Here is a 27987-nt window from a genome sequence, read left to right on the forward strand (position 1 = left end):
ATTTTGGAGAATGTGACATAAAAAATGTAAATAAATACCACAAAGAAAAAGTCACCTAACAATCTGCAAATGATGAATCGGCTCCTTGGTGTACTTTACAGATGTGAGAAATGTTTACTGGGGGTTGGAGCCAAGCCGTAAATCGGCATTAGGATATGGTTGAACATAAGTACTTTCGCTCTTTGTCAGCATGGCAGAAATTGCAGCATGCACCATATTGGTCCATTTTATGGACCAGACCAGTGCTGGAAATAGCAGCTAACTGCTGTACCCATCTGCTATGCAGTCAGGTACACGGGGCTGATGTGACTGATCCTCACATTTAGTGCTCATCTAAACCTAAGCTTGCTGAGAGATTTAGGCTATGTGCCCACGATGCAGAAAATTTCTGCAGCGAATTTTACACGCGTTTTTACATGCGGATTTGACTTGCGTTTTTCAAGTCTATTGGAACCTCAAATCCGTATGCAGAAACGCACAAATAATGGACATGCTGCGGATTTTTCCGCAAGGAAAATCCGTTGCGGAGAAATCCGCAGCATGGGCACGGAACATGCAGATTTTCATTGGGGATCATGGGGCACGGATTACCAAGCGTTTTTAAAGCGTTTCTGCTGTGGAAATTCCACATCAAAAACGCTTGAAAAATGCATAGTGGGCACACAGCCTTATGCCTGGTCTATTCTGTTTGGTGACTTGGATCTACAGTGACGTGAAAAAGTATTCATAGACCGTGAACTTTTCCACATTACACCCACAAACCTAAATGTTTTTATTGGCATTTTATCTGATATACCAACACTAAGGATCAAGTATTTGTGAAGAGTAAAGGAAATGATTAGTGTTGAGCGAGCACTAAAATGCTCGGGTGCTCGAAGCTCGGGCCAAGCTCACTGTGATACTCGGGTGCTCGACCCGAGCAACGAGCCCAATGTTAGTCTATGGGAGACCCGAGCATTTTTGTGGCAGCCCCCCTGGCAGTCTGTAGAAAGCCTAAGGCTATGTGCCCATGATGCAGAAATGCTGCATATTTTTTACGCTTCTCCCTGGCAGGAAAAACGCATGCTTTTTTCACATGCGTTTTTCTTGCCAGGTAGAAGCGTTTGTCAAGCGTCTTTGCATGCATTTCTGCATGCGGGTTATCAAGCGCTTTTCCAAGCGATTTTAGAATCACTTGGAAAAGTGCTTGACAACTTGTTCACACTAAATAAATCCATGCAACCGGCATGGATTTATAGTAGTGTGACCAAGTTAGTTAAAAAAAAAGAATAAGAATGGTAAAAAATAAAATAAAGTTTATACTCCCCTTCCGTTGTCCTCCCGCTGTTTTCTCTGCCGCGTCCGCTGTGTTGGGCGGCTCGCGCTGTTGTGAAGGACCTGCGGTGACGTCATTGAGCCATGTGATGGGTCACATGACTCAGTGACGTCATGGCATGTCCTTCACAACAGCGCGAGCATTGCAAGAGACCAGACGGAGCGGACAAAACACCGGGAGGACATCAGAAGGTGAGTATAAACTTTATTTTTTATTTTAAATTCTTTTTTTTACAGTTTCTATGGTACCCAGGTCTGGATGAGAGTCTCCTCTCCTCCAGACTTGGGTACCATCCGCACATAGAAACGCATAATATCCGTGTGTACAAATGTACTGACACGGATATTATGCGTTACAATGCAAGTCAATGGCGGCGATTACGCTGCGTGTCCGCAAAATTAAGGGACATGCTGCGGATTTTTGAGCGCAGCATAAATGCTGCGGAAAAATCTGCAGCATGGTCATTGACATTGCGGCTTGTCATTGGGGATCATGGGGGGGGGCGGATTACCAAGCGTTTCCCAAGCGTTTATGCTGTGGAAATTCCGCAGCATAAATGCTTGGAAAACGCATAGTGGGCACACAGCCTAAAAAGTGCCCAAAACGATAGTGACAGTGCTCAAATGACATGGGGATCATCCCAGGAAGCATTTCTGACCCCCAGGTCACTGCTGTCAACAACGTGGTCAGATGTATTAAGCCACTTTTACGAGCTCACAATAAAACGTTCAAAAACGAAACTGAAACTGCTTTCCTGTGAAATATGTGTATAAGGTAAAATAAATGACCAAAAACAAAAATACTCCTCCACACCTTGGGCTATGTTCGCAAGTAGCATTTTTTATGCGGTTTTGCACTTTTGTATTGCTTTCAACCGTGACAAATACATTCACCGGGAAATGTCATTTTAACATTTTACAACCTTATCTGCCCATGTGCTGTGTGACACATGCATACAGTGCTGAAAAGACATGGGAACAGCATGGGGAAGATCCCTGGAAGTATCTCTGACACCCAGGTCACTGCCTAAAAGTGTGCCCATCAGAAGTGATTCTTGCCGCATCAGAAGATGCAGACTTGCAACTATCCCCGTGCAACTCCTTGTCCCAGGGCAGTATTCAATTGTACCTCCCCCATTTCTTGCAATGCAAGCGCAAGTATGCAGCCTGCCACCCACCCCCAGGCTGCAATACCATACTGCTAGCTTGCTTGCACTTGAAATGAGGCCTTTTAGGCTTGTGGAGGCAGACGCCGGCCACCATGTCATGGCTGCGTCAGCGGCCTGGTATCCACACTCAGTCCCCGGCGGCCGGGTGTCCACACTCTGTACCCAGCCACCCCTATTTGTCCCGGTAACCTTCCCCACACTTTTTCCCCTTCTCCCATGACAGCACCACCTGAGAGAGGGTATCCGCCCACCAAGGACAGGAACCTACTGAATTAAAAGGCGGTACCTCTCCTCCGCATCAGTTTTGGTTCCTGTCCCTGATGGGAGACTCACCAGGTGGTACCTCACGTACCTGGATTATGGACGGTGCGGCCTGGAGGCCGTGGAAGCAGCAGATGGTCCCTGTTCCCAGCCCGTCTGGCTGCTGCCCGGGTCTGCGTGTGGGGAGGAGGTGCTGGTTTTTTTTGGATTCCTCCCCGCGTGCGTCGGGGCCTGCGGCCGGGTCTGCGCCTCGCAAAGATGAACTGAGCGCGCCGGCCGGCAGGTCTTCCGGGCTGCGCACGTGGGGGTCGCGTCGCACCCTGTGACGGAGCGCACCGGAAGTCAGGGCTGCGCACGCGCGGGGTGCTGACGCGCCCTATCACGGAGTGCGCCGGAAGCCGGGTCTGCGCATGCGCGGGTGGGAAGCTGTCATCCCGCTGCAAGCGCGCCAGGTGCTGCTGGGCTGCGCACGCGCAGAGGCAAGTGGATCTGCGGGTAGCGCGCCAGCTGGCTAAAATTAAAAAAAAAAAAAAAAAGAGATTGAGATGAGCACGCTGCCGGAAGGGGAGGAGCCTAAAGGAGGTGGAGCCCTACTGCTTTTAAGGATGGGGAGCAATCAGGATGGCGGTGTCTGCATCCCCGCCATGATGGATGAGGAACCGCAGTCACCTGGGCAGCAGCTGTCACCGCCACAGGAAGTACAGCAGCAGCCACAGCCATCAAAGCAGCTCAAACAAATGGAACGGGAATCTTCCCATCGACAAAGTCACAGCAGTGAGGGGCGTTCGAGTTCCGGCAAGACTGGTCAGAAAAGACTTCGTCAGTCCACCTCCGCCAGATGGGAGCCCTCATGTGAACGGCAACCACCGCCTCCGGTACCCTAGTCTGAACGGCAGTGTGTTGAGTGATCTTCGTGAAAGTCTCACCTTGAATAATGTGCTCTTCTCTCTCTCTCTCTTTTCCTCCTTCTTCTCCTTTTATTTCTTGGGGCAGGAGGCGAAGAAGTGTAGTGCTAAAAGTAAAAACAGGGAGTGTGCTTTATGCAAAATCGGTCTTCCCACCTCCTATGCCAAAAACCTTTGCTCGGACTGTATTCAGAAAACCATTGCAGAGGAGTCCCCCAGGTTTTCTTTAGAATTAAAGGATCTAATCCAGACAGAGGTCAGAGAGTCTTTAAGAGGCTTAACCTCACTCAAAAAGAAGAAGCGAAAACTAGTTTCTTCAGAATCAGAGGACTCAGTGGAGTCCCGTTTTACGAGAGAACTGCCTTCCTCCTCTAATCACTCCTCATCGTCATCGGAGTCTTCGGATGATGATGGGGGGGGGGCAGACCTTGTTTTTCGGTTGATAATACTGAGAGACTAGTTAAAGCCGTCAGAGGGACTATGGGTATTACCGATACCAAAGTGCCCAGAACAGTCCAGGATGTTATGTTCGGGGGCTTAGACCAAAGGAGGAGACGCTCATTCCCGGTCAATGACCGGATTAAATCTCTGATAGAAAGGGAATGGAAGAAACCGGAGAGGAAGGGTCAGCTGCCGTCATCCTCCAAGCGGAGGTACCCCTTTGAGGGTGAGGATGCGGCTAAATGGGACAAAACCCCTAAGATTGACGTGGCCATTTCAAAATCTTCAAAAAAATCCACTCTGCCCTTTGAGGATTTAGGAGCCTTAAAAGACCCGCTGGATAAAAAAGCGGAGTCCTTCCTTAAGCAAATCTGGGAGTCGTCAGCAGGGGCCCTTAAACCGGCAGTAGCAGCGACCTGCACTGCTAGATCTATGATGATCTGGCTTCAACAATTGGAAGACCAGATCAGGGGGAATGTGTCCAGGGAGAAAATTCTATCAGACCTTCCTCTTGTGCAGGGAGCGGCTGCATTCCTGGCAGATGCATCGGCAGATTCAGTTAGGCTGGCTGCCCGGTCTGCAAACCTCTCTAATGCAGCCCGTAGGGCGCTATGGCTCAAGAGCTGGCCAGGGGATGTGCAGTCAAAGTCTAAACTGTGCTCAATCCCTTGTGAGGGGGACTTCTTGTTCGGCAAAGGTCTAGATGACATCCTAGATAAAGCCGCAGACAAAAAACATGGATTTCCCACGGTGTCTGGTTCCCGATTTAACAGTTCCTTTCGGAAGAGAAAATACAGCCGCAGTAAAGCTCCCAGAGACCAAGGTAGCTGGAAAGACCGAAAGCCGTATAACAGAGGCTTCATGTTTGGGGGTCCCTCCTCCGAGAATAAGAAAGCCCCTAAGTGACAGTTCCCCCCAGGTGGGAGGAAGATTGTCCCACCCCACTTCCTGCCTGCCTGGAAGGAAATTTCATCCAATTCTTGGATCTTAGGGATAATCAGGAGGGGGCTCACATTAGAGTTCAAAAGCAGGCCCAAGAACACACTCAAAATATCAGCCCCCAGAGGTTTAGCGGAACAGATAGCCTTACAGCAGGAAGTTCTCTCTCTGCTCATGAAAGGAGTTCTGGTGGAAACACCTGCACCCGAGCAAGGAAGAGGATTCTATTCGACTCTCTTCCTAATAAAGAAGCCGGACGGCTCATTCAGGACCATTGCGAACTTAAAGAGACTGAACGACCATTTAATCTACAGGCCGTTCAAGATGGAAACAATAAAATCGGCCATAAAGATGTTATTTCCGGACTGTTTTATGTGCGTCCTCGATCTGAAGGACGCCTACTACCACCTCCCGATTTTGCCAGATCATCAACAGTTTCTAAGAGTAGCTGTACAATTCGGCAGGCACGTAAGGCATTTTCAGTTCGCAGCTCTTCCCTTTGGCATTTCCATGGCGCCGAGAGTCTTCACTAAAATCATTCTGGAGGTCACAGCGCACTTGAGGGAAAGAGATATTTTGGTCATCCCTTATCTGGACGACTTCTTAGTAGTGGGCAGATCAAGTCAACTCTGTGCTCTAGCCCTGGCGGACGTCATGGCCAGTCTAAGACGCCTAGGTTGGCTGTTAAATCTGGAGAAGTCAAGGCTGGAACCAAAGAGGGTTCAGTCTTTCCTGGGTCTCATTCTGGACTCAGAAAACCAAACCTGTCTTCTGCCAGAGGAAAAGAAGCTGAAGATCAGATCCCTAACATCTCAGGTTGTCAGCAATCCGACCATGACCCTGAGGAGTGCAATGTCTCTGTTGGGTACAATGACGTCTTGCATCCCGGCGGTTCAGTGGGCCCAGCACCATTCCAGATGTCTTCAACAGGAGATTCTGGCAGCGGACAGGCGGCTCAAAGGTCGCCTGAATGGGAAAATATCTCTTCCAGATGTTGTGATCAACTCCCTGGACTGGTGGACATCTCCGGTCAACCTATCTTTGGGGGTTCCTTGGACCTTCCAGGTGTCGGATACAATTACAACAGACGCAAGTGCGGAAGGTTGGGGAGCTCACCTAAGGGATCGTTCTGTACAAGGCCTCTGGTCGGACAGCGAGACAAGTCTCTCTTCCAACATGAAAGAGCTGTTGGCAGCCAGAAACGCGCTAAAAGAATTCAGTTCTGTTCTTCAGGGTCCTCACGTCAGGATAATGTCAGACAACAGATCAACAGTCGCCTACATCAATCATCAGGGGGGTACCAGGTCTCTCCCTCTGATGTTAATAGCGGATCAGATCTTCAGGTTTGCCGAGAGTCGGCTGGTTACGCTCTCGGCACTGCATATAAAAGGGGAAGAGAACATAAAGGCCGATTTCTTGAGTCGTCACATCTTGAAACAAGGAGAGTGGGAGTTGAATCCAGCCGTTTTTCAGCAGATTGTGGATCGGTGGGGACAGCCCCAGATAGATCTGTTTGCAAACAGACACAATCGGAAGACCGAAACCTTTTGCTCCCTGAATCCAAAAGAGGGGGCGTTTGCGGTGGACGCGCTGCAGATTCAGTGGGATTTCACTCTAGCTTATGCCTTACCCCCTTTAGTACTGATCCCTACTATCCTGAGGAAGATCCGAGAGGAACGGGCGAGGGTTATATTGATCGCCCCGTTCTGGCCCAAGAGACCATGGTTCACTTGGATGAAGAGAATGTCCCAAGCAGATCCATGGGTTCTTCCGGACATCCCGGATCTCCTCAGGCAGGGCCCAGTCTGTCATCCCCAAAGAGCGGGCCTGCATTTGACGGCTTGGATTTTGAGAGGTCGCTATTGACGCAAAGGGGGTTTTCTCCGGATCTTGTTACTACCCTTCTAGCAAGTAGAAAGCCGATAACAATTAGAATCTATGGTAGAACCTGGGCTAAGTTCTTGTCTACCTCGGGTCAGTCTGCCAAAGGGAGGATTCCTATTGAGGCCATACTAGAATTCCTCCAGAAGGGGTTAAACATGGGACTAGCCACCAGTACTCTTAAGGTACAGGTATCGGCTCTGGGGGCACTGTATAATTATGACTTGGCAGCAAATAGATGGATCATTAGATTTATTAAAGCCTGTCATAGATCCAGACCTATTCCTGTTCCAAGAATGCCTCCTTGGGACCTTAATTTAGTTCTGGAAGCATTAACCAAACCTCCCTTCGAGCCCTTAGAGAAGGTTTCAGAAAAAATCTTAACTTTAAAGACTGCTCTATTGGTGGCCCTGACATCAGCTCGTAGAGTCACTCAAGTATGTATGGATAGAGTAATCTTAAGACCAGACCCGGCCTATCTTCCAAAGGTGGCCTCCAAGTTCCATAGGACGCAAGTAATCACTCTCCCTTCCTTCTATCATAATCCTAGGGATTCTGAGGAACATAAGCTTCACACCTTAGATGTTAAGAGGGTGTTAGTCCAGTATTTGGAAGTGACAAAAGCCTGGAGAAAGAGTGACGCTTTATTTATATCCTTTCAGGGGGCTAGGAAAGGACTTAAGGTTACAAGGGGGACCATAGCTAGATGGGTCAGGGATACTATTACCTTAGCCTACTCTTCTAGCAATCTGCCGGTTCCTGAGAACCTGAAGGCCCATTCCACCAGAGCGGTAGCTGCTTCCTGGGCTGAGAAGGCGGATGTGCCCATCGACATTATATGTAAGGCGGCAACTTGGTCATCCCCCGCTACATTTTACAAACATTACCGTCTTGACCTTTCCTCTTCTACTGATCTGTCCTTTGGTAGAAGGGTGTTGCAAGCGGTGATCCCTCCCTCTGGTATTTGATCTCTATAAATCTCTCAGGTGGTGCTGTCATGGGAGAAGGGGAAAAGATCCTAGTTACTTACCGGTAACGGGATTTTACAGAGCCCATGACAGCACCCTATTAATTCCCTCCCCTTTATCACTGTGGTGTGCACTTTTTTAAGGTGTTTAGTACATATGTTGAGGTGGTGGTTATGTATTAACCTGTCTTCGGAGGCCCTCTCATGCTCTGAAACAAAACTGATGCGGAAGAGAGGTACCGCCTTTTTATTCAGTAGGTTCCTGTCCTTGGTGGGCGGATACCCTCTCTCAGGTGGTGCTGTCATGGGCTCTGTAAAATCCCGTTACCGGTAAGTAACTAGGATCTTTCTTAGCCTGGCCTGCTTTAGAGCAGCATTGGCCGAGCCCACCAGACAACCAGACTCCTCCGGTGGGCCTTGGCTTCTCCATTAGGGGAGTTGAGAGTGCCAATGTGAGGAGCATGATGATGATGATAGAAGTTAGCATCTGCTTTGTTTTCTTGGAATGCAAGCGTAAGTGTGCAGCCTGCCACCCACCCACCCCCAGGCTGCAATACCATACTGCTAGCTTGCTTGCACTTGAAATGAGGCTTTTTAGGCTTGTGGAGGCAGATGGTGGCCACCATGTCATGGCTGCGTCGGTGGCCTGGTATCCATACTCAGTCCCCGGCAGCCGGGTGTCCACACTTGGTCCCCAGCCGCCCCTATTTGTCCCGGTGCGCCTTATACACAAGCGCGCATACCAAAACATTACCTGTGCCCTTCCCAGTGCATTTAGTGGGAAGGACAGCCTAACCACAAACACGTGGACAAGTGAATGTGGCCAGGTATGGTCCATCTCACTGACGCCTTCACACTGGGTTAATATTGTGGAAGCCGGGACACAGTTGGACACTGGGATGCAACATGTCCTCCAGATATAGAGGATTGCGGGTCCTGGGTCAATCAGGCTTCAACACAAAGTTCAGAAGGTAGACAGCAGCAGTGGTCGGCCTCCTACAGAACGAGTAAATTATTCATGATCATGAGGCCATCCATCTCCTTAGCTTTCTGTTCCTTGGAATGCAAGCGCATGTATGTAGTAGCGGCTAGGCCTGAGGTGGTCAGCGTTTTGGCGCATATCCTACCTCCTCCGAGGATTGCTGGATGTTTTCCTGCTACTATCCCAGTTCTATGACTCCCGTTAAAACAAAGCTTCAAGTGATGAATGATGGATGAGGTGGTGGTAAAGGAGAAAGAGCAGGAGGAACAGGGACCATTCACATCAATATCAGGCCAGACAACCACACATGTCTTGTAGGATATGTTTCTGTACCAAAAGGAGCGGTTCGGCTACACAGTTATAGTGCATACAGTGCGTGCAATGCCTACCAAAAATGTTGAAGCACTCCAATGCCCCGTGGAAGTGACATGGAGGTCAGAGGGCCTTAACTAAACTGTTTTTTCCATTTATAGCAACTGGGTCTCCTGTACACTGTTGTCCTAAGCAGTGAATGGAAGGCTTTCCAAAAATTATGAGGAACTGCAATGCCCCTTGAAACAGACGTGGATTACAGCGTACTAAAAACCTACCCATTATTGGGAAGTGGGTCTCCCTTAGTGTTCGCCTATGCATTGAAAAGAAAAAGCTGACTAAAATTAGGAGGAAATTCAATGCCCGTTGGAAGAGTCGTGGAGGTTAGAGATAATTTAAAAACAACATTTCAATGCCCCTTGGAAGAGCTGTGGCGGTCGCAGTGGAATAAAAAGACAATATCAATGCCCCTTTGAAGATTGGTGGAGGTCGCAGTGGAATAAAAAGACAATATCAATGCCCCTTGGAAGATTGGTGGAGGTCGCAGTGGAATAAAAAGACAATATCAATGCCCCTTGGAAGAGCTGTGGAGTTCAGAGTGGTTTAACTAGACGGTTTTAATGCCCTTGGAAGAGACGTGGAGGTCGCTGTGGAATAAAAAGATAATATCAATGCCTCTTGGAAGAGACGTGGAGGTCACAGTAGCTTAACAAGACTGTTTTAATGCCCCTTGGAAGAGTGGTGGAGGTCACAGTAGCTTAACAAGACGGTTTTAATGCCCCTTGGAAGAGTGGTGGAGGTTGCAGTGGAATAAAAAAGACAATATCAATGCGCCTTGGAAGGGTGGTGGAGGTCGCAGTGGAATAAAAAACAATATCAATGCCCCGTGGAAGAGACGTGGAGGTCACAGTAGCTTAACAAGACGGTTTTAATGCCCCTTGGAGGAGTGATGGAGGTCGCAGTGGAATAAAAAGACAATATCAATGCCCCTTGGAAGATTGGTGGAGGTCGCAGTGGAATAAAAAGACAATATCAATGCCCCTTGGAAGAGTGGTGGAGGTCGCAGTGCAATAAAAAGACAATATCAATGCCCCTTGGAAGAGACGTGGAGGTCGCAGTGGAATAAAAAGACAATATCAATGCCCCTTGGAAGAGTGGTGGAGGTCGCAGTGGAATAAAAAGACAATATCAGTGCCCCGTGGAAGAGACTTGGAGGTCACAGTAGCTTAACAAGACTGTTTTAATGCCCCTTGGAAGAGTGGTGGAGGTCGCAGTGGAATAAAAAGACAATATCAATGCCCCGTGGAAGAGACGTGGAGGTCACAGTAGCTTAACAAGATGGTTTTAATGCCCCTTGGAAGAGTGGTGGAGGTCGCAGTGGAATAAAAAGACAATATCAATGCCCCTTGGAAGAGTGGTGGAGGTCGCAGTGGAATAAAATGACAATATCAATGCCCCTTACAAGAGCCATGCAGTACAGCATATTAAAAACATTATTTCCATTATTGGGGAGTGGGTCTCCCATAGTCTTTGCATATGCCTTCCAAGCAAAAGCTGTCAAAAATTAGGACTGAGGAACTTGCAATGCTGGCAACACGGACCACGGTCACCCTGGTGGTATAGTGGTGGTGGAGGCTCAAGATAAGGAGAAGAGCAAAAAACAACCGAAATGAGGAAGCGTATAACCATGTGTGGGTGTGAAGTGGTGCATGGGAATACACTTCCCGAAACAACACAGTGGATTTGACTTTGTTACTCTGCTGTCATTTGGTGGTGATGAGAAGTCTGGCCCAATCCAGCCCTTGCTCATTTTGATAAGGGTCAGCTTGTCAGCATTGTCAGTTGACAGGCGAGTGTGCTTATCTGTTATAATTCCCCCAGCGGCACTAAAAACACGCTCAGATAACACGCTAGCGGCAGGCCAGGCCAGGACCTCCAAGGCGTACAGAGCGAGTTCATTCCAAGTGTCCAGCTTGGATACCCAATAATTAAAAGGCACAGAGGAATCACGGTGGATGCTGGTATGGTCGGCAAGGTACTCCCTCACCATCTTTTGAAACTTTCCACTCCTTGTGAGAGTACCCCGCGCCTCAGGACCTGTAAGCTGGGCGGGTCTCAGAAAACTGTCCCAGAACATTGACAGTGTTCCCCTGCCTCTGCTGGATTGGAGTTGCGTCTCTCTCGCCTGTATGCCTTGGTTGGGCAACGAACTGTGACCTCTGCCGCTAGCGTGTTCAGATGGGAATTTTTTTAACAGTTCTGCAGCAAGGGCCTTCTGGTACTGCCCCATTTTTGTAGACCTCTCCACCTCAGGAATAAGAGAGTGAAAGTTCTCCTTTGTAGCGGGGGTCTAAAAGTGTCACCAACCAGTAATGACTGTCACCCAACATTTTGACAACGCGAGGGTCACGGTTAAGGCAGCGTAACATAAAGTCAGCCATGCGTGCCAGACTGGTAACGGGCAAGGCTTCCGTGTCCTCACCAAGATGACGACTGATCATGCTCTCCTCCTCCTCCTCCCCCTGTCCTCAGGCCTCCCACGCTGAACCGACGGTATGACAGTTGTACAGGTACTACCGTCTACAGCGCATGATACCAGCTCCTGTTCTTCCTCCTCCTCCTCTCCCTCATTGTCCCCCAATGCACGTTGGGATGAGATGAGGCTGGGCTGTGTGTAATCGCCCGCTACGGCTTCTTGATCCATCTCATCATACTCTGGCTGCAATGCCTCCTCTTTAATTCTCTGCAGAGAGCGTTTCAAAATACAGACAAGTGGGATGCTGACGCTAATGATGGCGTCATCGCCACTCACCATTTTGGTGGACTCCTCAAAGTTTGTCAGGATGGTACATATGTCAGACATCCAGGTCCACTACTGAGGTCTTATGTGTGGAGTCTGACCTGAATATCGACGGCCTTGTTGCAGCTGGTACTCCACAACTGCTCTCTTCTGCTCACAAATCCTTTGCAACATGTGGAGGGTAGAGTTCCAACGTGTGGGGACATCACACACCAGTCGGTGTGCTGGAAGTTGCAAATGCTGCTGCAACACAGCAAGGGCGGTGGAAGCTGTAGCCGACTTCCGAAAATGAGCGGACAGGCGGCGTACTTTGATGAGCAGATCTGGCAACTCGGGGTACGATTTAAGAAACCGCTGAACCACGAGGTTAAGCACATGAGCCAGGCATGGTACGTGTGTGATCTCGCCTCAGAGCCGCCCCCAGGTTACGGCCATTGTCACACACTACTATGCCTGGATGTAGGTTCAACGGTCTCAGCCACAGATCTGCCTGCTCTTTCACAGCTGTCCACAACTCACAAGCAGTGTGAGGTTTATCACCTAAGCTTATGAGTTTCAGCACAGCCTGTTGCCGCTTGGCGGAGGCAGTACTGCAGTGCTTCCAGCTTGTAACTGATGTGGTGATATCTGAGATGGAGGCTGAACATGAGGAGGAGGAGGAGGATGATGCGCAGGAGCTGTACACTGTGGGGGCAACTCTGACTGACATAGGGCCCGCAATCCTCGGTGTGGGGAGGATGTGTTCCGTCCCAAGGTCCGACTGGGTCCTGGCTTCCACTATGTTTACCCAGTGTGCCGTCAGGGAGATGTACCGTCCCTGGCCACAAGCACGTGTCCGTTGTCAGGTAGACTCTCCCAGTAACTGCGTTGTTGAGGGCATGGCAGATGTTTTGGGACACGTGCTTGTGTAGTGCGGGGATGGCACACCGGGCAAAATAGTGTCGGCTGGGGACCGAGTACCGAGGGACGGCCACCGCCATAAGGTTGCAGAAGGATTCCGTCTCTACCAGTCTAAAAGGCAGCATTTCCAACGCAAGCAGTCGTGAAATGTGCGGATTTAGAACTGTGGCCTGTGGGGTGTTGCCTGCGAATTTGCGCTTTCGTTCAAAGGTCTGGGATATGGACAATTGAACACTGCGGTGGGACGTGGACGTTGATGCTGTTTCTTGAGAAACTGCCATAACAAGTGAAGACTGAGAGGAGGGGGCATCTTTGCATGCAGTATGGACAGGGGATTGCCTTGCACGCACAACAGGGGGTTCTCTTACACGCACAACAGCGGAAAAAGCAGTGGTGACACCCGCTGACACTGGTCGTGGACCCTGGGGTTCGCCCCACAAAGTCGGGTGCTTTGCTGCCATGTGCCTGATCATGCTGGTGGTAGTCAGGCTGGTAGTTTTGTCACCCCTGCTGATGCTGGCCTGGCAGGTGGTACAAATGGCCTTTTTGGGGTTATCAGCAGAGTCTTTAAAAAATTCCAGACTCTGGAAGACCTACCGGTTGTACTGGCAACCTCCCTCGTGTTGGTGTTACGGGGAACGGTTGCCCGCCTTCTGTCTGCGGTCACCACACTGCTTCTTCCTGCCTGTTGGGGTACTCTGCCTCCCTCCCCCTGTGTGCTGCTGGCCTCGCTCTGCGTATCCTCCTGCCACGTTGGGTCAGTTACTAGATCATCCACCACTTCCTCTTCTTCCACACCACGGTCCTCCTCCTCACTTTGTGGCAATTGTGTCTCGTCATCGTCCACCTGTTGTGACAAATTGCCAGCGCCGCCTTCCTGTGGCCGTGGCTGTTCAAATATTTGGCCATCGCTACATGGGATCTCCTCTTCCACCACTTCAAGCGGAGCAGGCGAGGGGCCCAAATATGGAAATGCACCAGTGAACAGCTCTTCAGAGTGTCCAACTGTGGGATCAGTTGCTGTCTGACGACACTCGGCATGGTGGGAAGAAGGAGCATCAGGGTGAGGAGGAGTATGCGGTCGAGACTCACGGCTACTAACACTTGACCGTGTGGAAGACAGACCGGAGGTGGTGGTGCCCAGTTGCCTGGTAGTATTATCTGCTATCCAATTAATAACCTGTTCACACTGATCAGTTCGCAATAGTGGTCTTGTTGTGTGCTTCCCTAGTAATTTGGTCAAGAAGTGGGAGCGAGAAGATGTGGCTGTTGGTTGTGGCACATTTTCACCTTGGCCACGGCCCCGTCCTCTGCACGCACCATCACCAGAACGTCCAGTTCCACGTCCCTTGCCACACACCTTGCCCATTGTAAATTAAGTAAAATAGCTTACACTCGCACTATCAATGGCAAAAGGGTAATAAAAAGGAGATTAGAACCGTGGAAGAGGAAAACCACAGTTCTAGTTCTCTGGCCTACACCAGAATCTTTTAAACAGATATATTGTTGTCTGAGCAGTCAGCGAGACACTGAAAATGTATTTTTTTATGGAAAAAAGACAAAAAAGTGGATAATACAGAGATTTGAACTGTGGAACTGCAAACCCACAGTTATAATTTCCTGGTGTATACCAGACTTGTTAAAATAGATATATTTGTGTCTGAACAGTTAGCGACACACTCAAACTGTTTTTTTTTAGGGAAAAAAGGCAAGCAGGTTGATAACACCCAGATTTGAACCGTGGAAGAGGAAAAACACAGTTCTAGTTCTCTGGCCTACACCAGACTCTTTAAACAGATATATTTGTGTCTGAACACTCACAGACAGACTCAATTTTTTTTTTAGGGGGGGGGGGAATACCAAAAGGTTAATAAGACGGGTATTTGTACAGTCTGACTGAGGAAAAACAAAACAGGATTTAGATGAAAAAAAAAAAAGGATTTTTCCTGGTCCCTGAGACCTGGGGATAAGTCTAGCAATTTGACCAGCAGGAGCACACAGGACTGTAATGCAGAGTTTGTTGGTATAACCACTGCGTCTCCTATACAGCCTGCCTGCCTGATATCTGGGATGGATATTAGTCCTGAGAAGGACTGTTTGTTTGATTTGGCAGGCTTTAGAGACCCTAAACTAACTATTTCGCAGTATAAATCTCTCCCTAGCTCAGCAGCACTGACCCTACACTGTCTGATCCGGAGCAACTGTGTCCAAGATGGCGGCGCCCGGTTTTAAATACTCGAGGTGACGCTGTGCGGCCAGCCAATCACTGTAATGCCCACAAACAACATGGCTGCGGCATTACAGTGACTGGCTGGCAATCCCTGCATGTTCATTGGCTCTGTAAAGAGCTCCAAACATGCAAGGCGGAGACCCGAGCTCCCGCCCGAGTAACCTTGAAATACTCGGTGCTCGCCGAACGTCCCGAGTAGTGAGATACTCGAGCGAGTACCGAGCAGTGTCGAGCATGCTCGCTCAACACTAGAAATGATACATGGTTTTCTAATTATTTCAAAAATATAAATCTGAAAATTATGATGTTCATTTATTTAAAGCCCCAATAGAGTCAATACTTTGTAGGACCACCTTTCACTGCAATTTCTGCTACTAGTCTTTTGGGGTATGTCTCTACCACCTTTGCACATATTGAGGCTGAAAATTTTGCCCATTCTTCTTTGCACACTCACTCTAGCTCAGTCGGAGAGCGCCTGTGAACAGCAATTTTCAAGTCTCATCGCAGATTATCAATGGGATTTGACTGGGCCATTCACACACATGAATATGCTTTGATGTAAACCATTCTATTTTTGCTCTGGCAATATGATTAGGGTCATTGTCCAGCTAGAAAGTGAATCTACACCCCAGTCTCAAGTCTTTTGCAGCTTCTAACAGGTTTGCCCTGTATCTAGCTCTATCAACTCTTCCCTGTCCCTGCTGAAGAAAAGCATTCTCACAGCATGATGCTGTCACCTCCATGTTTGACTGTGGGGATGGGATGGTGTTTTAGGGTGATGTGCAGTGTTAGTTCTCTGCCAGACATTTTGCATTTAGCCCAAAAATTTCTACTTTGGTCTTATCTGACCAGAGCACCTTGTTCCACATGCTAGCTGTGTCCTCTACCTGGCTTTTTACAAACTGTAAGCAGGACTTCTAATGGCGTACTTTAAAAAATGGCTTTCTTCTTGCTGCTCTTCCTTAAAGGCCTGATTTGTTAAGTATATGACTAATAGATGTCCTGTGGACAAATTCTATCACCTGAGCTGTGGATCCCTGCAGCTTCTCCAGAAGGACCATGGCCCTTTTTGGCTGCTTGACTATAATTAGTGCTCCCCTTGCTTGGGATGTCAGTCTAGGTGGATAGCCATGTCTTGGTAGGTTTGCAGTGAGCAATATTCCTTCCAAAAAGGGAGCTGTTCAGGGCTTCTGCTTTTTTTGTTGTTGTTGTTATAACCTAACCCTGCTTTATTTTTCTCTACAACTTTATACCTGACCTGTCTGGTGTGTTCCTTGGTTTTCATGATGCTGTTCAATCCCTAATGTTCTCAAAGAAACCTCCGAGGCCTTCACAAAACAGCTGTAATTATTCTGAGAATATATTACACACAGGTGCACTTAATTGACTAATTATGTGACTTCTGGAGGAAGTTGGTCACTCGGCATTTTATTTAGGGTTATCAGACTACAGGAGGGGTGAGTGGGCAGAATACAAACGCACATCACAATTTTCAGATTTATATTTTTAAAATGATTAGTAAACCATATTTTATTTCCTTTACACTTCACAAATACTTGCTACTTTGTGTTGGTATATCAAATAAAAATCCCAGTATGATACATTTAAGTTTGTGGATGTAACGTAGAAAAGTTCACTGGGTATGAATACTTTTTCAAGGCACTGTACACAACGTCTCACATGAACTCACTGTCCACAAAATAAATTAGAAGTAGACTACTTGCAAATCTTTCAGTAAGCAATCTTTTAATATATTTTATGATGAGAACCTTTAACTTGAAGTTACAAAGCCTTAGGTTGTCCTACTAAGATGATATGGTGATGAGATGTCTTCTCTCACGTACACTGTTGTCAAGGAGTCTGGCTCCAAATGCCTATATACATCAAACGCCACATCTAAACATATTTGCCAAAGTGATTCAAGTGTTTTAGGCTGCCTTCACACATAGCGGTTTGTGTTCACATCAAGCTGCATCGGTTTTGCCACTATCTTGCAACAACAAGAACGCAGCCTTGCACACACCCCGTTGAAGGCGACACTGCACCCAATAAAGATTTAAGTAGTAAATTAAAGTCTTGGTGGTGCAGGCTTTGGGCCTGACACTTTGTGATTCTACAGTAGAAGTATTTTAAAGGGGTTACTACTATGATGATCAAGTCCACATCCCGTTACAATAAGAGGTGTGGCCCAGAAAGTGGGTGTCTGGAGTCCTAAGCAAGGCAACCAGTTGTGTTTCTTGCCATCACGTTTAAAGTTTTGACATAAGTAGGTCTCCTTTAACATTTGAGACAAGACCGTTGTAAGAGACTGTATCCTTACCATCAAAGTCAACTCTTCCATCCCCATTCAAATCTACATCATGAATAATTTCTTGGACTTCACTTGGATTCAGTGGTTGTCCTAAGAAACTCTGCGCAGCATCTTGAAGTTCCAGACCACTGATATGGCCATCTCCATTCATATCAAACTGGCAGACAGAAAAAAAAGAGGTCAATGGTTCATCTGGTGGTGAATCAAATGGTGGATCTTCCCTTGAAGAAGCACTCACATAAAGATATATATGCATATAATGTAGATTGTGTTAATATACTCACCTACTGCCTCCTCTGGGATCCAACACTGTTCCGCTCATCTTCTCAGAAACGTCCCCACTCTTCAGACTCTCCGGGTCACTCTATGCTCTATGAATGAGCCGGAAGTCTCTATTACAATGCAAGCATATGGAGCCTCAATCTGATGCTCCATTTACTTACATTGTAAAAGCCACTTCCAGGTCATGCAGAGCAGAAAAACATGGCTTCTTCCAGAAACTGCCCACTCTTGCCTATAGGCTGTATCTGGTATTGCAGCAGTCACTTGTTTGAGGCTGACACAGCCAAACTATGCAATGTGATGGAAGCAGCCATGTTTTGAGTCTAAATTCAAATTGGATACATTTTTATTTTATCTTATGTTATTGATGCAGTAGAGCGTGAAGTGTAGTATTGGTTATCTCTGTGCTACGCAGCAGCTCTTGTTGCCTCGAAACCAATATCTCTGTCCCAAACCCTAAGGTGAGGATGATGATGGTGTGTTGATAGGTATACCTTCAGTGCTGTCCCACATTAGACAGCCATGGTCACAATATCAACTGCATCTACTTCAAACTTGCCTAAATCTACATCAGGCCATACAGATGCAATAGTTGTCGGGAGATCACTATCTTTCCCAACACCCATGTACACATGAGCATATGGCTTAGCAGAGCTTTAATGTGTTTTCAAATGGGAATAGAGAAAGCTGTTAATGGACAGCTCTGGTGGCGACTTATCACTGAGAACAAAAGGGTTGGACATTTAGATTCAAATTGTCCAGTGTTAGCAGATTCATTCCATTTATTAATGTATTTACAGTGGGGAAAATAAGTATTTGATACACTGCTGATTTTGCAAGTTTTCCTACCTACAAAGAATGGAGAGGTCTATCATTTTTATCGTAGGTACACTTCAAAAGTGAGAGACAGAACCTAAAAATAAAAACCATAAAATCACAATAAGTATTTGATCACCTACCAACCTGCAAGAATTCTGCCTCTCGCAGACCTGTTAGTTTTTCTTTAAGAAGCCCTCCTACTCTGCACTCATTCTCTATATTAATTGAACCTGTTTGAACTTGTTACCTATATAAAAGACACCTGTCCACACAATCAATCACACGCCAACCAACCTCTCCACCAAAGAGCTGTCTAAGGGCACCAGGGACAAAATTGTAGACCTGCACAAGGCTGGGATGGGCTACTGGACAATAGACAATAAGCTTAGTGAGAAGGCAACAACTGTTGGCACAATTATTAGAAAATGGAAGAAACACAAGATGACTGTCAATCTTCCTCGGTCTGGGGCTCCATGCAGGATCTCACCTCGTAGGGTAAGAATTATTCTGATAAAGGTCAGGAATCAGCCCAGAACTACACGGGAGGACCTGGCCAATGATCTGAAAAGAGCTGGGACCACAGTCTCAAACATTACCGTTAGTAACACACTATGCCGTTACGGATTAAAATCCTGCAGGGCATGCAAGGTAGCCCTGCTCATGCCAGCACACGTACAGGCCCGTTTGAAGTTCACCAATGACCATCTGGATGAACCAGAGAAGGTCATGTGGTCAAATGAGACCAAAATAGAACTTTTTGGTATCAACTCCACTCGCCGTGTTTGGAGGGAGAAGAAGGATGAGTACAACCCAAAGAACACTGTCCCAACCGTGAAGTATGGGGGTGCTTTCTGCAAAGGGGACATGACAACTGCACCGTATTGAAGGGAGGATGGATGCGGTCAGGTATCGCGAGATTTTGGCCAACCTCAGTAAGAGCATTGAAGATGGGTCATGGCTGGGTCTTCCAGCATGATAATGACCCGAAATACACAGCCAGGGCAACTAGCCAGTTTCCAGACCTGAACCCAATACAAAATCTTTGGACGGATCTAAAATTGAATGTTGCCCATCGACCGTCCCAAACCTGAAAGATCTGGAGAAGATCTGTATGGAGGAGTAAGCCAAAATCCCTGCCGCAATGTGTGCAAACTTGGTCAAGAACTACAGGAAACGTCTGAACTCTGTAATTGCAAATACAAAAAAAACAAATTAGATAGCACCAGGGGCCCATTAACCCCTTTCCGACATTTGTAGTAATAGTACGTCCCTGTGCCCTGGGCCTATTGGCCCAGGGACGTACTACTGCGCGTAATGTGATCGTGCCCGCACACAAGTGGTGCAGGACCGTTCCTGGCACATAGCACCGGGTGTCAGCTGATAGTTACAGCTGACACCCGGTGCTATGTGCCAGGAACAGTCCTGCACTGCGCCCGGAACATTAACCCCATCTATGCTGCAATCGAAGTCGATCGCAGCATTGCGGGGGCAAGGGGAGGTAAGCGCCGATACTTGCATCCTCTCCGGGGACCCGCGGTGTCTGTAGCCGGGTGCCGGATGTTGTCATGGCGACCCGATGTCGTCATGACAACATCCGCGTCACCAGGAGGCAGGAAGTTACTTTGGTCATGCGCAGTGCACAATCAAAGTAACTTCTCCCTCTGCAGCTGTGACAGCCTGTATAGTACAGGGATGCTGCTGCTGCATTTCTGTGCTATACAGGCTATCTGAATGTAAAAAGTGAAAGTCCCATAGTGGGACAATGTGTAAAAGTCCAAAAAGTGTAACAAAGTGAAAAAAAAAAATGAAAACAATAATCCCCCCCAAAAATAATGTACCCATCAATACATATTATTATGAAAAAAAATAAAAGTACACATTTGGTATCGCCGCGTCTGGAATGACCTGACCTATAAAACTGTCCTGCTAGTTAACCCTTTTATTGAACACGGTAAAAAAAAAAAAACTAAGCAAAAAATGGTGCTTTATCATCATACCGCCAAACAAAAATGGAATAAAACACCATAAAAAAAAACAAATGTAAATAAAAATGGTACCGCTGAAAACGTCATCTTGTCCCGCAAAAAAACAAGCCTCCATACAGCTCTATCAGCCAAAAAATAAAAAAGTTATAGCTTTCAGAATAAAGCGATGCAAAAAAATTTATTTTTTCTATAAAATAGTTTTTATTGTGTAAAAGCGGCAAAACATAAAAAAAGATATAAATGGGGTATTGCTGTAAACATACTGACCCGAAGAATAACGCTGCCTTATCAATTTTACCACACGCGAAACGGCATAAAAAAAAAACAATTCCTGAATTGTTGGTTTTTGTTTATTATGCCTCCCAAAAATCTGAATTGAAAGTTTTCAAAAAATGCCACGTGCCTGAAAATGGTACCAATAAAAACATCAACTTGTCTCGCAAAAAATAGGCCGTCACATAACTCTGTAGGCCGAAATATGAAAAAATAGCTCTCAAAATATGGCGATGCAAAAACTAGTCTTTGCAAAAAAAAAGGGGTTTTTAGTGTGTGACAGCTGTCAATCAAAAAAACCCCGATATGAATCTGGTATCGCTGTAATCGCACCAACCCGAAGAATAAAGTCGTCTAATCACTTATACCGCACGAAGAACGGCGTAAAAAAATAAACTCTAGGGTTAGGGTTGTGCTAGGGTTAGGGTTAGGGCTGTGCTAGGGTTAGGGTTGGGTTAAAGTTAGGGTTTGGCTAGGGTTAGGATTGGGCTAAAGTTAGGGTTGGGTTAGGGTTGGGGTTGGGGATGTATTAAGGTTGGGGTTGGGGTTGTACTAGGGTTGGGGTTAGGGTTATCTTGGGGTTGGGATTTTTTCATAAGTAAAGAAAAAAAAATGACGACGATATGGTGACTAGTGTTGAGTGCAAGTGCTTGTTACTTGAGTTTGCATCGGGTGCTCGGGTATGCACCGAGTATAGCGGTTGCTCGAGTGACATGCTCGAGTCCCAGCCCATATGTTTTGCAGCTGTTATACAGCCAAAAAAACTCACGGGGATTGCCTGCCATGCACGAGCGATCCCCGCATGTTTTTTTTGGGTGCCTAATAACCGTGAAACATGCTGACGGGGACTCGAGCATGTCACTTGAGCACCCGCGATATATGGTGCATACCTGAGCACCCGAAGCAAAATCAAGTACCGAGCACTTGCACTCAAGACTAATGACAACTTATTCAATATGATGACCTAATGTTATCAAATTCTGTGTCGTACTTCTGGGTTTAAAATGTTCACTATACCCCTTGATAAAATCCTTGAGGGGTGTAGTTTCCAAAATGGAGTTACTCATGGGGGGTTTCCACTGTTTAGGCACATCAGGGGCTCCCCAAACGCGACATGGCGTCCGCTAATTATTCAAGCAAATTTTACATTCAAAAAGCCAAATGGCGCTCCTTCCCTTCCGAACCTTGCCGTGCGCCCAAACAGTGGTTTTCCCCACATATGCGGTATCGGCTTACTGAGGAGAAATTGCACAACAAACTGCATGGTGCAATTTCTCCTGTTACCTTTATGAAAATGCAAAAGTGGAGGCTGAAACATTTTTGTTGGAAAAATGTGAAAATTTTATTTTTAAGGCTCAACGTTATAAACTTCTGTGAAGCACCTGGGGGTTCAGGGTGCTCACCACACATCTAGATAAGTTCCCTGTTGGGTCTAGTTTCCAAAATAGTGTCACTTGTGGGGGGTTTCCACGGTTTCCACTACATTCAAAAAGTCAAATGGCGCTCCTTCCCTTCCAAACCCTGCCGTGCACCCAAACAGTGGTTTTCCCCCACATATGGGGTATATGCTTCCTCAGGAGGAATTGCACAAAAAATTTTGGGGTTCATTTTTTAATGATACCCTTGCAAAAAAAAAAATTGGAGTCTAAAGTAACATTTTTGTGAAAAAAAATAAATGTTCATTTTTTTCTGCCACATTTAAAAAATTCCTGTGAAGCACCTGAAGGGTTAATAAACTTCTTGAATGTGGTTTTGAGCACCTTGAGGGGTGCAGTTTTTAGAATGATGTCACTTTGGGGTATTTTTATTCTTTTACTCTATCTGAAAAAGTGATTGCCCTACTAGTGGTTGACACCATAAGCTTTTCACTGTCCATATCCATAGACTCTATAGGGGTAAATAGGGACCAATAGGGTCAGTCAAAGTGGATCGGGGGCATTACTCTCGATCTTTATTAGGTTGCCAACCCCCTCAGGCAGGTAGGGTATATGACAGGGTCCTATTAAGGACCTATTAGCTCACTCATCACCCCACACTGGTATGATAAAGTATCAAATTTCGTGTATGTCTATTTATGTGTTTTTTTGTATATAGTATTTTTTATATATATATATATATATATATATAATAAAAACTGATTTTATAGGGGTTTTTTTATTTTGGTTTTCGATAAAAATTACAGATCTCTCCATTATCTGTAGGTGGGAAAACTTGCAAAATCGGCAGTGTATCAAATACTTATTTTCCCCACTGTATGTGGGGCCTTGAGAACCAACCTACTAGTTCTCACCAGAAAATTATCAATAGATTATCACTAGAGGATTAGTACACCTGCTGCCATGTAGACCTACATATCCATGAGCTCTCTATAACCCTCTCACACACACGCTGATTGGCAGCTTTATCTGTACACTGCATAGGCAGAAAGCTGCCTATCATTGGTGTAGGCGGGGTTATACAGAGCTCAGCATTTAGAGAACTGCTAGATCTGCAGCAGATAAAACAGTGATTTCATCAAAACTACAACAAGCAACCCAGTAAGTGACACATCATTGGAATCAGGGTCTCTGCCCCTACATCATGCTGTTCTCAGATTACATAGCAAAAGCCTGGTGACAGATTCTCTTTAAAAGAATGAGACCTGCATGAATGGCACACCTCTCTTATACAATATGCTATCTGGCTTTCTCTCAGCCGGTAAAGCTGACATCCAGAAACAATTAGCACACAAAGTATCTTCAATGATTTTTAAAAAATTCCCAAATGCATCTATGGTGGAATACAGCCAAATTAAGATGTCACTTCACCAAGAACGATATCTCTTAGTCCATAAGCTCCAATCGGATACACAAAAAATGGCATTTCGAGATAGTCCCCTTTTACAAGCAAAAAAATGGGGACTTCACTGACACATCACAGTTGGTGAATATGGTGACGGTCTAAAAGTGACTATATTCCTTATGAAGATCTGATATGTATTGAATCATTTTTTTTATGAAACACTGAAAACACTTTGTGTGCTGTTTGTTTCTGGAGGGCAGAACGATGGCGCAGAGGCCATGATGTAATTCCATCTTCAATTGCCAGGTAGCTCAGTCAGTACCCCAGAAGAGGCCTCTGGCAGGCCCAACACTGCTTAAAGAGCACCTGTCAGCAGGATTGGGCCCAGTAAACTACATACACTGTCAGGTGGGCGCCGTTACACTGATTAAAATGATACCTTGGTTGATGAAATCTGTCCTGTGGTTCTTGTGTAATCGTTACTTTGAGTTTGGAGATAATGATATGCTCGTGCTCCAGGGCAGCCTGTGAGGGGCGCTCTATCTGGTGCTCTGCTGTATGCTCTTATGACAGTTCACTGTGCCTTCACTGAGCTGCCTCCTATTTTACATAATGCATCTAGTAGTGCGGGGCTAGGTAAAATAGGAGGTAGGTCAGTGAAGGCACAGTGAGCTGTCATAAGAGCATACAGATGAGTACATAAGCAGAGCACCAGATAGAGCGCCCCCCCCCCACAGCCCGCCCCGAAGCACGAGCATATCATTATCTCCAAACTGAAAGTAAAGATTACACAAGAACCACAAGACAGATTTTATCAGCCAAGGTATCATATTAATCAGTGTAATGTCACCTACCTGACAATGTATGTAGTTTACTGAGCACAATCCCGTTTACGGGTGCGCTTTAAGGTAACATGGAATGGGTGGAATCCGAGTAGTTTGTTTTGTTTATGCATTATGGTACACTTAAATTTGGGGGTATTATGGTATTACTAATTATGCCATTCTACAAACCATTGTCATTATTGAAACCGTTGTGGGGGAGCACTTAATTAAAGGGGGGACTTGGAGGAAAAATTAATACTTTGAATCATCAATCTTCAGGGCACTTGGTAGACATTTTTACTGTTAGGGCTCGCTCACACGAGCGTATACATCGGACAAGTGCTATCTGATGTTTTCTCTAATATCACTAGGACCATTGTTATTTTGTGTCCATGTTCACACTATCAGTATTTGGTCAGTATTTTGCCTCATTATGTGTAAGCCAAAACCAGGAGTTCTGTATTTATCACCCACTCCTGGTTTAGGCTTACAAATACTGAAGTAAAAAACTGACCAAATACTGAACGTGTGAACATGGCCTATGGGGCAGTACTGAGCACCAAAAGCTCATCGTGGGAACGTAGCCTTACTGTGAGGGGCAGTATTTGCTGGACAAAATGAGTTCTCAGGGTCCTGAGTATTGTATGGGGACTATCTGCTTGGCAGTAATATTTTTGTCTCACTATGTTTGGGAACAATGAACAGCATGATAATGTTAAGACATCTGTATTGGGAATTGTTAGGGTGCCTTTACATTGCATTCCGGCACCCGTTCAGTGGCCCGTCGGGGTTTACGTCTAAACCCCCACTCCCACCCACCCCTGCAAAACGGGATTCGGACATATGCGCTGTCAGGGCCATAGACTATAAGGGTGCTGGCATTTTCAAGCTGGTATGCCTACTGGAGGTGGACACCCAGACACAGTCTACTACATCTGGGTGTCTACCTCCAGTAGGCATACAAGCCTGAAAATGATGCACGACAGAGCGTACTTTCACTCTGCCGGCACCATTATAGTCTATGGTCCAGTTGGCGCATACGTCGAAATCCCGTTTTGCAGAGGGTTCGGAAGTATGCCACAATGGGGCCACCGAACGGGTGCTGGAACGCAATGTGAAAGTACCCTTAAAGAGGTTGTACAGTGAAGAGAAGTTAATTACCTAGCCACAAGATGGGTGAGAGCTTGTAGATAAGTGGCGGTCTGACTAGTGGTGTCTACATTGATGGTCAGAACTGGACATTTTTATACCTGTTAAACCTATTTTGAATGGAGCGGGATTACACATGCCCGATCACCGCTCTATTCATTCGCTATGGGACTACTGAGCGATGTGCTCAGCTTTTTCCAAGAAGCCCCATGGAGAGACATGGCGGTCAGACATGTGTACTCCATTCTAAATGGGGATAACAGGAAATAAAGTGTCCAATTCTGCAGATCGATGCAGGTCCCAACGATGGGTCCTCACCAATGTACAAGTTATCACCTGTCTTGTGGATAGGTGATTTCTGCACTGGATAACACCGCACTGGATGTGGGAGGAAGAAAGAAAGGTGAGGAACATAAAATGTCTGGACGACAAACTGCAGAAATGAGACACGGCTGAAAGACGCGTTCATGGCAGTCTAGGCCGAATTAAGAAGATGAGGACATAGAACATCTAAATTCAGAGAAAACCTCATGTAGGAGTTACTGGATGGAATTATTGCATTGCCTGGAACTGTAGTGTACTCCTGTATGTACTGTAGACCAGAAAATATCCATCCAGGGACAGGGTGCAGCTGAGCGAGTGCCTCTAGGAAAGCCATGTCAGATGTGTCATTGGCGTGACCGGGTGAGATTCAGCACATATGTAAGAACCTACCGTAGTAACGCCCTGGGGCAGCTAATATTGTCATTACATTTTTTGTAAGCAAATAATAGATTTTTCTCACTTCTCTAAATGCAATCTTCAGCTCTCGTACTCCCACCATATTTTCTGTTTCTGCCAGCATCTTTGGTCCAATCAATTCCACGAAATCTTCAAAGTCCACACGACCACCCACTATAAACAATCACGAAGAGCAATGAAAAATTATAGAAAGTCAGTAGCCATCATGATGGAAATGCACTATATACAGTTAACGGTATATAGAGGCCGTGCACCTTTTTACTCTATACGTGAGATGGAAAAAGATGAACATTACTATGTTATATCTGTTTTGTGTAGGGAAAACCCAACAAATATGCTCTCAGGCATCAAACTGTGGTGTTAAACTTCTCGTTGAAGATATGATTCCAGGAGAACTCTCAGATAAAGCAAGTTGCTTAGCGAATATAATAAAAAATTATAAAATAGTATTAAAGACCCTTGAAAAAGTATTGAACCCCCTTAAAAGTCATCACATTTATCTAGATTACAAATGACACTATGGCGAGTGTCACACAGTCGTAGACAGGAACGTGGGCTCGTCTAGGTCATGGACGCATGCAGGAGCTATCTGTCTCATCCAAACTATGGACAAAACTAATATATACTGCAATTTATGTTTTTAAATCACTCCTAAGCATTTGCACATTGACTAAGATGATCAGTGTGCTGTCAGTATGCCGTCGTCGTGTACACAGACAGCACATTGACTTAAACGTGTTCTTCTGAATGTACTCTTAAACCGAATGCTCCAGGCAGTATTATTTTCATACCAGTATATCAAGAGATTATTACTACAGGTCTAGGTGTCTTGTGCCCCACCACTGATTAGCTGCTTTCTGTCAATATCAATATACAGTGTACACAGAAAGCAGCCAATCAGTGGTGTGGGCACCGCATGCAGATCAGCAAGTGACACATCACAGGAATCAGGGTCTCAGTCCCTACATAATGCGTCATCTGATTTCATAGAAAAAAAAACTGGTGTCAGATTCCCTTTAATACAGACTGCCACCACTGAATACAAACTCCTGGCCAGAACTCCCTTATATACAAATCTCCTTCCAGTCCAGACTGCACTTCTTTACCCCCTGGATACAGACGCCACCTATATATACTAATTCCAAACCCCATAACATTGTGTAAAAAATCCACATTCCCCTATATGATTATATCCATTGATTTCCCGACATGCATGGCCCCTTCAGAATAATAACCCCCCAGTGTACCCCCTGGAGCACGGGTAACACAGATGGAGAAACTGACCTAGTAGGACTCTATCACGCCTATGTCTCCTAGCCTGAATCTCCCTGCCTCTGGCCACAGCTATTATCTTGCAAAATACAAGTCCTTTATGTGTAGAGTAATCTTGTATAATGTGTAGGGATTTAACTCCTCCACAAAAAGAAGAAAAGCCTTTATTCATTACTCACACTATAAATACCTCTTCACACCCCAAATACTGCTACTCTCAATAACAAAGGCATTACAGACGCCTGAAAGATGTCTGTGAATTCTAGATTGTAAATCACAAGTCGTACAATCCAACATACTGGACCTTACAAATTGTACAGGTGATCAAATATACCACAGGTGGAGAACCTCAGACCCTTTTACGCCCGCAATGACCTTTTCTCCGGCCCCCAGGGAGATTACCGGGGACTGCAGTGCTCTGGCCAGCAGCTGAAATTTGCCGGCCGTTT

At 46.1% G+C, this 27987-nt stretch overlaps 1 protein-coding gene across 1 annotated transcript in view; it reads right to left on the reverse strand.

Moving 5' to 3' along the window:
- Positions 1 to 17350: 17350 nt before the first annotated feature.
- The window catches only part of CABP4 (calcium binding protein 4), a 38710-nt gene continuing 28073 nt past the window's right edge, over positions 17351 to 27987 (reverse strand). The window contains exons 4-5 of the mRNA XM_073681601.1: positions 26310 to 26419; positions 17351 to 17569 (exon numbers count right to left, since the gene is read on the reverse strand). Of these exons, the coding sequence (XP_073537702.1) occupies positions 17351 to 17569; positions 26310 to 26419 (329 nt within the window). The remainder of the gene's footprint in view (positions 17570 to 26309; positions 26420 to 27987) is intronic.

The sequence above is a fragment of the Phyllobates terribilis genome, unplaced genomic scaffold (assembly GCF_046119375.1).
Source record: "Phyllobates terribilis strain yellow unplaced genomic scaffold, ASM4611937v1 Scaffold_5__5_contigs__length_657084704, whole genome shotgun sequence".
Taxonomy (NCBI): Eukaryota; Metazoa; Chordata; class Amphibia; order Anura; family Dendrobatidae; genus Phyllobates; species Phyllobates terribilis.